This window comes from Rhopalosiphum maidis, chromosome 1, assembly GCF_003676215.2.
Source record: "Rhopalosiphum maidis isolate BTI-1 chromosome 1, ASM367621v3, whole genome shotgun sequence".
Taxonomy (NCBI): Eukaryota; Metazoa; Arthropoda; class Insecta; order Hemiptera; family Aphididae; genus Rhopalosiphum; species Rhopalosiphum maidis.
In genome coordinates, this window is record NC_040877.1 from 85,902,661 (window position 1) to 85,915,449 (window position 12,789).

Sequence of the window (12,789 nt, forward strand, 5' to 3'; positions counted from 1 at the left end):
CACGTTTGAAAAAACCTACGACTAAATTAAAAATATTTTGGTGATCTGTTTACAAGCTACAATACAAGGCAAATTTTCAAAGTACCTTAGTAGTAATTTTAGTATTAAATAGTCATTTTATATTAATTCATAAAACAAATTTAAACGTTTTAATAATTTTTAAATAATTATTTGTAAGTTGTAAAAATAAGAAATTATGGTGATATATTGATTTTTAACTTTTAATTTATTGGTACGTAATAGTTTAGGATAATCACAATTCACAATAGTCAGAATATCAGATAAAAATATTATAGTGAAACATAAGTTTTATGAGAAAATTATCAATTTGATTATGAACCTATTATCAAATTGCATGTCTATTATTTTAATATGATATGCTTTGTAAGTACTTTGCCCTGTATTATGAGTAAACAGCTAAAATGTGAGAATAAAATAAATGGTTTATCAATAACAAATAGAATTCAGATATGAAATGTAAATATAACCTATGTAGTAACGAATTCTACCAAACAATGCATTTATCGACAGGATTCATTCGAGATCCAGGCGCACATTTATATGCTTTGGCAAAGTCATCGGAATTCGACAAGGGACCCCAAACTCGTGTGGGCCCAGGCGAATGTACGGAGGATCTGACTTTTGTCAGTGCGTCTTCTGGTCGCATTGAACCACACCAAATTTGTGCGTAATTTAAAAAAAACAGTTGGTCGTGTGACATTGCAATGCCAGGAAGTAATGGTTCTTCTCCATGTTTGGACACCCATTTCTTATAAGCCTGAAAATAATGTATTGTTTTTGTAAGTTTTCCAGTACACGAGTATCTAAGATATGAACGTTCATTGTGTAAAGACCGTCAACTCACTTTTTGATAATAATTTTTATATTATACATTAAGATTTTAAAAATTTAAACGTTTTATTATTGTCTTCTGAAAAGATTTCGGTCTTGACACTCAATACACAACAACCGTCCTTATTATAAAATACGAATTGTAAATTTTTATCGCTTCAGGTAGGTACTACTTATGAGTTATGTTTAATATACGCTCATCGTAGTATATATTTATATTATATCATTTTCATCATTTATATACTTATATAACGGGTTAACATAATAATTATAAAGTTTATAATTATATATACCCGGAATGACTGTTTAAGTCCACCGTTGTCAGCTATGTTTTCGCCTTGTGTCATGCGTCCATTAACGTGTAAATTTACTTCTTGCATTTTGTACTTTGAATATTGATCCACCATACACTGAGCTTTTTCCCTGAACGTATATATTGTTTTAGAATCCCACCACTCGATCATATTACCATTTTTATCAAACTGTCGACCTATAAACGGTAATTTAAGTTGTGTTAAAATATTTGAGTAATATTAATCATCTACAAACGAAATATACTTAAGTATGAGGTACTTACCTTTATCGTCGAATCCGTGAGTAATCTCGTGACCGATTACTACACCAATCCCACCATAATTTAAAGATTTAGGAAAATGTTGACTATAAAATAAAGGTTGAAGAATACCAGCAGGGATGACTAATAAATTAAAATCCAATTTATTATTTATCATATATTTACATATGTTGTAACTATTTACTATATGATTTAAACTTACCAATATGATTTTTATTCGGATTATAAAATGCATTAACCACTGCAGGTTCTGTTGACCATTTATCTTTGTCAACGGGTTTTCTTAGTCTTTCTAAATTTTGATAAGCATCAAACTTTAGCACATTAAATACATTAAGAATAAATTGATTTTCCGTTACATTCAACTAAAAAATAAACAAAAATTTGAAATAACAAGAAAGATAATTCTAAAACGACTAAAATACTTAAAACTTACCATAGTATATTCTTTTTCCAACTCGTCTGGATCTGTTAATACTTCTGGATATCCAATTCGTTCTTTCATAGCATCCGCCTTTGCTTTAGCCACTATTCTTGTTTGTTCGTCCATCCAATGGTTTTCATTTAAAAGTTCATTGAATGCTTCTCGAATTGATTGTATCATATCCATAGCAGTCACCTTATCAAAAAATATATAATAAAACACTGTATATTTTCTACTTCATACTGTAAAATACATTTTAATTTAATTTTTGAAAACGTTTATGTTTTAATCGTACTTTACTCTCTAAGCTGAAATTATCTCTTATAAATAAAGCGCCAACTGCCATTCCAAGTCGCTTGTTAGTCCAATCTACACAATCTCTCCATCTACTTCGTTCATTGAGAATTCCCAATAATATTTTCTTAAAATTTAGTCTTTTATACTGAAAATCATCAATCATATGCGGAAGTACAGTGCTTTGAACTAGTCTCCAGATAATGTAATTATGAATAACCCTATATAAAAAAAAAAAAAAAATGTTTAAATATTTAATAGTATGTTTTAATGAACCAAAATATAGTAGTAGCACATTAATTTTTAAGTTATTTATTTACCTTCTATCAGTTTTTTTTATAAGATAACCGAGTTGTGTAAAGTATGACATAGCATAACTAACTACAGGTTCCTGATCGGAAAGTTTAATTTGCAAAATAGTTTTCAGATATAATTGCCAATCAAATTCTGGAACTTGCTTTTGTAAATCTTTCAATGGAAGTTTTAAATATGTGCCAGTTGTGTCATGCCGATCGGTTTCCGTTTGAGTAATCTAAATATTATAATAATTAAACATTAAACCATTTTACAACATAAAATTATAAATATTAAATGTACTCACATTTGCTATTTCAATTTCAAATTCAATAATTTTTAATAGTTCAAAAGGCGCTGTTGACTTATTTGCCCCTAATAACACAGCTACTTCAGACATATATTTATGATAAGCTTGTAATGCTTCAGCACTACTGTCTTTTAAAAAATAATCTCTGCTCGGTAATCCCAATTGCATTTGATCCAACTAAATTTTATAAAAAAAAAATAAAAAAGATAGTAATTACAGAAGTAATAATATGTTTTAATTAACACTTGTTAAATAAATGCATAAATGTATAAGCCAACACGTCAATCATATTATATTATTTTCTACTTGTTTGTTCTTACTATGTAGATGCGACTACATTAATGTCTTACTTTTTTCGCACCTGAAGGATGTTTACAGAAGAGTTTTTATCATCTGGCCCAACCCATGGTTCAATTATGATTCCTTCATTGAATTCTTTTTTTAATCGACCAAGCAAAACTTCAATACTATAATCAGGTGGTCGCCAATTTGTTTCGATCACCGGCCAGCCTCCAATTGACTTTAAGAGCTCACGGATAGGTAAGTCTCCGATATATCTGATTTGAGCTAAATTCAAGTAGGTTATGTTTAAATTGAATATCTATTTAGAATCCGCTAAAACAATTTAGTTAAGTACTTACTAATATTCATGCATGATTTATAAAATAGTTTTGCTTTAATTGTTGCTGAACTGTCAAGTCTATTTACTGATTCTTCTAGAAGTCCTAAACAAAAACAATACGTTTAAAGATACATATATATGAAAATATTTAATACCTATATGACTATATTAAGTATATACTCTACGTTTTAATATACTACTCAAATCATTGTATCTTAATAAATATCCATAAATTAATTACATATAAAGTTATTTATTTTTTCTTTATATATTAAAATTTGAATTTCAAATTTCTATAAAAAAAAATATTGTTCTATGTATTTTATTTTAGATATTTTTAAATGCTTTTAAAAAACTAACCTTTTAAAATAACTTGTAATCGATCAGCAAGCACTTCAAATGTATTGATACTGCTTTTATCTTCAGGAATTAAATGCCTTTTATCCCAGGTACCACAAGCAAATTGATAAAAATCATCACAAGGATCTGCAGTTGGATCCATCGCTGACAATAATGAAGCAGCTATAAAAATAAATATTGATTAAAAAATATATACCTAATGTTAACACATTATATATCATGTATTTTTTAATTTAAAAAATAATAATGTGGCACAATAAATAATGAAATAAAATAAAGTATTATAGGTACCTTACATAAAGATAATAACATGAAAGTACATTTTTTTAGAACAAAAATATTTTAAAAGTTATTTTTTTTTTTTTGTCGCTATATAATTAAATACAATTAACACAATATATTATAAATCATATATTTTCATATAGATGCTGAATACCTATCATATTAAATAGGTAAAATGTAATCAATTAAACTACTCACATTAATTTGCTAATAATAGTATAATACAGCTTACATATTAAGGTATCTACTATTATCTACCAGTTACTACATATTACACTATATGCAAAATCCGTTATGTAACGTAGTTATGTAGTACTGCAATAAGGGTATATTATTATCATGGGGTTTTGAAATGGACACAATATTATTCCATTATCGTATGCAGAATAAATAAATTAAATTTTTAATACTATTATATATGGTAATTATTTTATATTTTAATATCACAGTTTCCAATTATACGTATTTTTTAACGATTTATAATACTTAAAAAATATGTAACTTTTTTAATTTTATGGTAGAGTACATTCGTAATTACCTGCATCATAGTTATTTATTTTATACCTTAATTGGCATAGTATTAATTATATTATTACTTAGAAAAATAAGAGTACTTACTTGAAATTTAAGATACTATAATTTTATTTTATATGCATTTAATTTTATTATTAAATTTTAATTGAAGAAGTAAAAGCGTAAGACAGCAACTGTAAAATATTAAAATTATTTAAAACAATGAATATGATTACATTTTTAAAAAACCAAATCTACAAAATGTACATCTGTACAATTTAATAATATAATAAGTATAAAAATTAAATTAGTGATTTTCCACAGTTAAATTTCTGAAAATATGCATTGTAATATTGTATAATTAAAATTATTAAATACTTGAAATAAAAAAATCGTCTTGTCAATTGACTTTGAAAATTAAAGTAACTTAAACTATTTAAGAATTCGTTTTAAAAGTATATCAAAAATAATAAAATTTAATTGTAGGTAAATTATAAACTAAATTTTGTTAAAATACTAACTCAATGAATTTGAAAAAAAACATTAACGATTATACGACATTTGATACAATTTATAATAGTTACAAAATAACTAATAACACAGGTTTTTAAAATGTATTTATTTTATTTTTTTTTTAATGATCAAATTAGATATACGATTTGTCTAATAAACAACGTATATTATATAATAATTACCTGTCTTAACGCATTCTTCTTTCATACATACACCAGGTTCATTATTTGAGAACCAGTTACCTAGAATAATTAAACAATTATACACATATCTTATAAATATTATTTAAATAATTATAATAATTAGTATAAGATGTCGTTGTTATTGAAAATTGATTGATGATTGTTTTATTGTTAATATTAATAGTGTCAAGGTCGATTAAAACCGGTCGCATTGATGTCCTATAGGCATTTTTAATGATTAAAAGTTGTACAAGTCATAATATTATGAAAGATTTTGACAAATAATGTTCATTTTATGCACTTGATACTTGTTTTTTCGAACAATTGTCAACATTGTCTGTTTTGATTTAATACTTTATAGATATGTATCAGTATAACCTTATAGGTTATAGCTATTTGTGGTTATGCTTTTGTAATTTTTGACACTGGAGCCTGGAAGCAAGGTTTCTTTATGTCGTTTATAGTAATATATTTTAAGTACGAATCGGGGGATAATCATTTTTAACGCTGAATTATAAATGAAGGTTATTTTATTTACTTCCGTTAAAATTGTTTGAATATTATAAACAAAATGTAGACATGCTATACACTGCTATAGGAGCGACCATAAGGGTTGTAACAGTAAGCCTTTTTTGTCATGATAACTTTTGAAGCAATTATTATCGCATCACAAAAACTAATAAATTGTAAACATGTATATTAAATTTTAATTTTAAAATATATAAGTTTAGCTCAAATTATATTAATTTTATTCTCACATGTTCAAAATCACAATTTTATTTTTGTTACATAATATTTAATTAATAGAAAAACTGTAAATAATGATAAAAAAATTATACAGATATTTCCTTTAGCTTTCATTCAAAATTTGGAATTAGAATTAGAAAAAATTTACTGTGATAAATTATTATATATTTTTACTGATGAAATAACTTAATTTATTAGTTTTTATTTTGTCAATTGTACGTATATTGAACGATTAAGTTAATTGGTTAATTGATTATAACATGTATACTAACTTTTACATTTTTGATCTTTAGCTCCAAATATGCATTCTATTTTCACAAAGAAATATACTAGCGAGGCAAGTAAGGTGAAAAACACAGTAAGACAAACGAAAAGTACTAGTTTTTCCGTATTTGTTTCGGGAACTAATATCCGGTAACATGTAGAGCTTGTTTTATGCCTAGGCACTTGCATAGGACTAACGTTGCGGACACGGAACTTGCTCTTGGATGGTCGTTCGTCAGCTGATGAAATCCGTACATCTGGTAAAAGTGCTTTTTGATACTGTCTCCCGAAATATCCATTGTTTGTAACCTCATTGCCTTTTGTGTTTCCAACCTCTAAATCATCATTACATGGTCTGAGAGGAGACCCTTCTTTGCACGTTGTATTCGTAGGAGAATTATTCGGCATCATGATTTTTTTCAATTTATAAAAATCCCATTTCGTAATTTATCCAACAATTAATTTCCATGTATGAAACATTCATTTTAATTGATTACGTGTTATTTTCGTGTTTTCATAATCCGTTTTCTAAAAAAAAAAAAATATATATATTTGAAATAATATTCAATACTACAACGGTAGTATAATTTTAAATTTAACTTGATCAAAGAATTGAAAAATGATTATTTACCCTCTTTGGATCATTAAGTAATTAATGTACTTATCTTGTTGAAAAAAATTTAAAACAAATTGTATAGGAATTATAACTATCAATAAACGTTTGCATAGAATATTAAAAAATCTTAAAAAGGGCCATGCAACAACTTATAAATTTAAAATGGGTTATACGTATACCTTACCAAATAATAATTAATTTGAACGTTAAAAAACATAGAAAAAAATGTATTCTAACTTAATTATTTATTAATAAACGTCCATAACCAATCTATATTTTACTGATTTTTTTCAAAATTCATACACAAGTTAACATTAAATGATTTCTTCAATACTGAATAATTAATTAGCTAGGTATGTTAATAGTTTAGTTTCTTAAATAACAAAACGTAGTACAGGATTAAAGTAAACCAAAGGTTTATGAATGTTTTCAATTTAAAATTATTGACACATTATTGCATTTGCAAAACAATTTTAAGCAGAGATAAGTTTACCAAAAATTAGCTAAGATCTTATGAGATTCAGTTCTCAAAAACTTCAAAAATCAAATATTGTAAATTATTTGATCAAACATTTTTTTTTTTGATTTTTTTTCGACCCTGTAATCTCACTAGTATTATTATTTATCATTCTATTACGCGCGCGCACACATACAGGCACACATGTATACATGTATAAAGTAATGTCCTTGGCCAAAAATTTGAAATAAAAATGTATTTTGGTAATACAAGCGAATATAAGAATTATATTTTTAACTGATTAATTAATTATTTATTTTTTTTATGCAAACCAAATATAAAACAGTATTATATAATAAAATAAAAATAATAAATTATGTTTCTAATATTTAAACTAAATTATTCAATAATATTTTAATTTCAGTTAATTAAAATAAACAAAATGTAATATTTAAGTATAATATTTTTACAATAATAATAAACATACACAGAAAGGAAAATCACAATTTTTAATTGCTCGAATAAAATAAATTATAAATTATAAATTTGAATCTTCAAATATCATAAAATAAATAGGTAAGCCGTAAAATAACTAACTTAACTTAAGTATTATACACTAATATGCAGGTATATATTTTTGAAATATAAAATTGTATGCATATCATATAGGAACTTAAAAATGTTCAAAAGTTAATTTGTATATTATATTCTAAAGTATGAAAACTTTAATAATAATATTTTCATTTTTCATAAAATATCGAAAATAGTCCAAATATCTCTAGAAATATTTTATAATTATTTTATAAAATATTATGTAAATTTTAAATAATTTTAACAAACTATCTTTCTTAACACTGGGTATTTTTAGCTCATGAATAATGTGTAAATACTTGTACATAAATTAAATATATGATATTATTAATGACATTTTTAAAAACTTACTTCACACTGTTAATAGTCGTCTAAAATATATGCACACAATTAGTTTACAAGTAGGTAAGTGTCTTATTTACAAGTATCAGCTTTTTGATATCTTACATAAATTTTTAACAAAAATTAAACACTCTCCAAGCGGGTAAAGAAACCGTCGAGAACCTATAACTACACTAGTATCCGTTTAAAGAGACGAACTGCTTTATATACGAGTAAACTTGATGAAAAAATAACACAATACTATACCTAAGTATATTATCATTCGACAACCTTCGACTACTTTCGCCACGGGCACGCGCTTCCTTTTTCGCGCTGATTCTTTCTCACGGGTGCCAATCAATGCCTACTTTCCTGAGAAACACACAAATTAGTATAATTGATCAACAGCTTCCGAAAGACTTCACACCACCATACAAATAGAAAATACGACATAAACATTCGTTTACACGATATAAATTTATTAAATGTATAGATTTAATCGATTCATTCAATACATTCAATTAACATGACACAACAAACAAAACAAAAACTACAATGTTAAAATAATGGGCGTTTTATAAAAATTTGAAACAGGTAGCATGAAAAAAAAAATGAAACCAGGATGCTGCACTGTGTCCGGCGACAAGGATATGCAATCAATAAACACCACAAGAGCTAGTACGTAGTTTCGCTGTATGATACTAGATAGGGCTAAAATTATAGAAACAAAATATGCAGAAAATGAATATTAAATAATTAAAAAATTATAGTAGTTACATTTGAGTACATTTTGGTACATTCAACTGTTGATACATTTAAACGTCCAACTAAAATATATTATATTACAAACTTATATATTTAATACCTATATATAATATACATGTATATAATATATAATATAACATATATAAATATAAAATATTTATAATATATAATATACATGTACATAACTAAATAACTTACACAACTTATCAAACATAAATATTATATTTATTTATTTAGCTAAAAATAGAGACAATAATAAAAACCTCTATACCTATTATGATTATATAAATCTTATTATTCCAATCATAAATTGGTAAATAACTAAAAATAGTTTTAAAAAATACTCATTATTTAATATTAATATTTTTTTCTTTTACTCACAATATTAATAATATCTATTATTTACAGCAATATAGCAATATCATTGATTTTTCTCATTTACACCACATGCAACACACTTTTACTTAGTCTTTGTAATTATAATGAACTAATCACTAAAAAAAATATTAAATATATCGTCAACCGTCGTAGCTCGGTCGTATACCTGTAGGTTGATTTTTATAATTTTATGTATAATCACGTACGTAATAATTAATAATCAAAAAATTGTTTTTGTTATCCATAAACACGTTACATATTAAAACAAGGAAATATATGCAATTTTGTTGCATATTGTGTTTTAAGAACCAAGGTTTAAAAAAATTGTCAATTATAAACTGCAAAATAATCACTTGTTATCTATTCATTATATGAATCAAACTAAAATAATGCCATGTGTCATAAGTCATAACCCACATGTTCGTAAAGTCATAATTTTATAGATTGAAAATTGTAATTATATTTTAGTTCTTACACTTGATACATTTTATTATTTTAAAAAATTCCTGTTTAAAATTCTGAAATTGTTTTGTTTTATTTAATTTTAAGGTAATTTAATTTTTTTAACAGCATAAATAAAAGTAAATATTTCATAATCATCACTTGAAATATAAATCTTATAACTTGGGGATGGACTATACAAGTGACAAAAGACATATGTATACCAAAATTGTATATAAATGTACATTATAATTTACGTAGTGGAATACGCTGACGAACACGACTCATATTACACCTGATAATAAATTTGGCATATGAAACGTTACGGAAAACACCAAGTATACTGTATAACTTTAACTCCGGTGTTATAAACAGACTTATAATAACATAATACATAATATTTGGCTATTAATTACTGTGGAAAATCTATCAAAGATATACTTATATTATAAGTGTTTATCTTTTTGCGTTTTCTATCTACAATTGTTATAAGTACTTACTTTATACATTTTTGTATTGTACATTTAATTATGTTAAATTGATATTCTGTACCTACTTTGGGCAGCGCTCAAAATGAATTTAAATTTTTAAATTTTAAGGTTTTTCCGTTTTGCCAGCTACTTACAGGTCATTGCTTGTCCTCGTGATTACTCTCTTGTTCCCACTAATTTTGGTTTAGCTGCTTTTGCTGATCGCCGACGTTATTTTGGTAATAAATTTTTAAAAGACCTACTGACTGGTATTATAGATTCTCCTTCTTTACTTTCCCTATTTATATTTAAAGTTCCACAACCATCCTCCCGCTCTACTGCTATGTTTCATATACCTTTTAGTGCCACCAATTACATGAAAAATAACCTATAAGACTTTGATGTCGCATGCCACCGCAGACCGTACCTATAACTTTCTAAATGTTTAATTGTACACACACTTAAAATGTATTTCTATTGTTTTGTATTTAATATCATCATGTAATAATTGTAATTTTTTTTTTTTTTTTTGTATATCTACTTAATTTTATAAAGCGCTCAGCCCGTTTAATTCATAATAAATAAATAAATAATACCTAACCGTAAAAGACATTACCCACCATAAACAATCTTTATCAAACCTTCCATCATTATTATCACAAGCTAACAAATATTTCATAAATTATTTACTTTAAAATGTTTCGGCTATAAATATGCGTAGGTACCAGGTGGTAGGGAAATTACCCGTTTCCGCCATCGCCCGTTTCCGCCAATCTACCTGCTATGGAATAATTATTTTAATATATTCCATATTTTTGGTAAAAAATAAAAATCTTTATAGTTCACAAATCCTAAATTATATAATAAAAAATATATATGCATCGTTGACTTTTACTTTATTATTGTATTTATTATAACTATGACAAAATATTATGTATTTATTATTTACTTTATTAGTTATAAATATATTTTTCAATATTTAATGTCATCATATAAACCCTGTACAATTATTTCAAGTTAAAACTTAAGTATATCGTAAAAATTAATACAAATTATTATAATTTTACCATAGCAGGTAGATTGGTGGAAACGGAAATCAAACCTTTTTTAAATTGGCGGAATCGGTCATTTCAAATTTTGGCGGAAACAATACATGCCCGGTGGTAGACTTTTGTAAAAAATGCAGGTAATAGGTACACTTATTTGTTTTAATTTAATCGATAATAAAGCGTGGTTTTAAATATTTTTATTAAGTTAGTTATTTTATTATTTATAATATATTATATTTTCCTATAAACATATTACATATAATAGTATTTTTGTCTAAAATCAATTCTAAATTCTAATTATTATAAGATAAGTACATGTAAGGACTGAGTAACACCGTAGGCTATGCCAAATGACTAACATTTCAATAAAATCAACAAAATACATTAAACATTGTAGCAAATATTTTTTTATTGATCTTCATCTGTTAAACTCCAAGAAATTTGATATAATAGTTGAAATATATCCTCCCCTCCTCAAAAGTCAAACATTGATATATAACTGATACAAATGTATTATGTATCTATAAATACATTATTTTATTGAAAACCTCCAGAAGAGTAACTAAAAGCTCATTCTTAAAACATACCTAATATTAAATATTTATAATAAAACTATTTAAATATAATTATTAGATAAATTAAGTTTAAATGTTGCTAAAGACAAAATACAGAGATAATACATTATACGTTTATACATATTAGTATATTACATATATAATTATATGAAGTGTGACATTCTTTTATAGTAATTTTATATTAAATATTTCTCATTGTAAAAATAATAGGAATATTGTTGTGGATTGATTATATTGAGTATAGAATACAGATAATCCTTTTTTTATAGCGTTTTGAAATATAAAGATAGTTTTTGAGGTCTGTATATTATTATAATGATCAATTGTATTTCTATTTTTTAGTACGGCTGACTCAAAATATAGTGATTTTATTGAAGTGATAAACTAGTAATACATATATAGGTAAGCTAATTATAATTTACATATAAATTATATCCACGAATAAAATTATGGTATTAAAAATTTACAAATATTTTATAAAACTTTTCTGATTAGAGTAATAATATGCTATCCTATAATATTAATACTATTATCAGTATTATCGGATGTCAAACAGTTATTGTAGATAAGTGAATTGTTCATAATCCACATTTATTTAAAGATACATATTTGCAATTATAATTATGAAATTCTTTGATTTATTAGTAGAAATAATTTATAGTTATCTTAAGAAGATGTCGCCGAAGTATATAACGTTGTACGTTTCGATTTTACTAACAATGTTAACTTTACGTTCAGAACAATACTTTTTTGTCTATTATTTTTGAAATTAGAGTGAATTGACATATTATAAAGTTTAAATTTAAAAATTAGAATATTAAGTATTATGATTAATAGACATGTTAAATTTTCCTATTTATAATTCTCATAACTTACTTATAGATTAAAACATAAA

The 12,789-nt window shown here is 24.9% G+C and overlaps 1 protein-coding gene across 3 annotated transcripts; it reads right to left on the minus strand.

The window, feature by feature from the left end:
• LOC113559347 (neprilysin-1-like) lies at positions 1-8,797 on the minus strand. Of its 3 annotated transcripts, none has more exons than XM_026965049.1 (14): positions 8,484-8,797; positions 6,240-6,759; positions 5,221-5,280; positions 3,731-3,892; positions 3,390-3,473; positions 3,110-3,315; positions 2,746-2,925; positions 2,465-2,676; positions 2,146-2,365; positions 1,863-2,045; positions 1,629-1,791; positions 1,430-1,549; positions 1,146-1,342; positions 506-778 (listed from the first exon to the last, which is right to left on the minus strand). In XM_026965049.1, the coding sequence occupies exons 2-14, from the start codon at positions 6,640-6,642 to the stop codon at positions 506-508; spliced, it is 2,463 nt and encodes an 820-aa protein (XP_026820850.1). In that variant the 5' UTR covers positions 6,643-6,759; positions 8,484-8,797. The 3 variants fall into 3 exon arrangements, with proteins under 3 accessions (XP_026820851.1, XP_026820850.1, XP_026820849.1); XM_026965048.1 differs by lacking the exon at positions 8,484-8,797 and adding an exon at positions 8,247-8,469; XM_026965050.1 differs by lacking the exon at positions 8,484-8,797 and having other exon boundaries at positions 1-778; positions 6,240-6,642.
• Between the last annotated feature and the right edge of the window lie 3,992 nt (positions 8,798-12,789).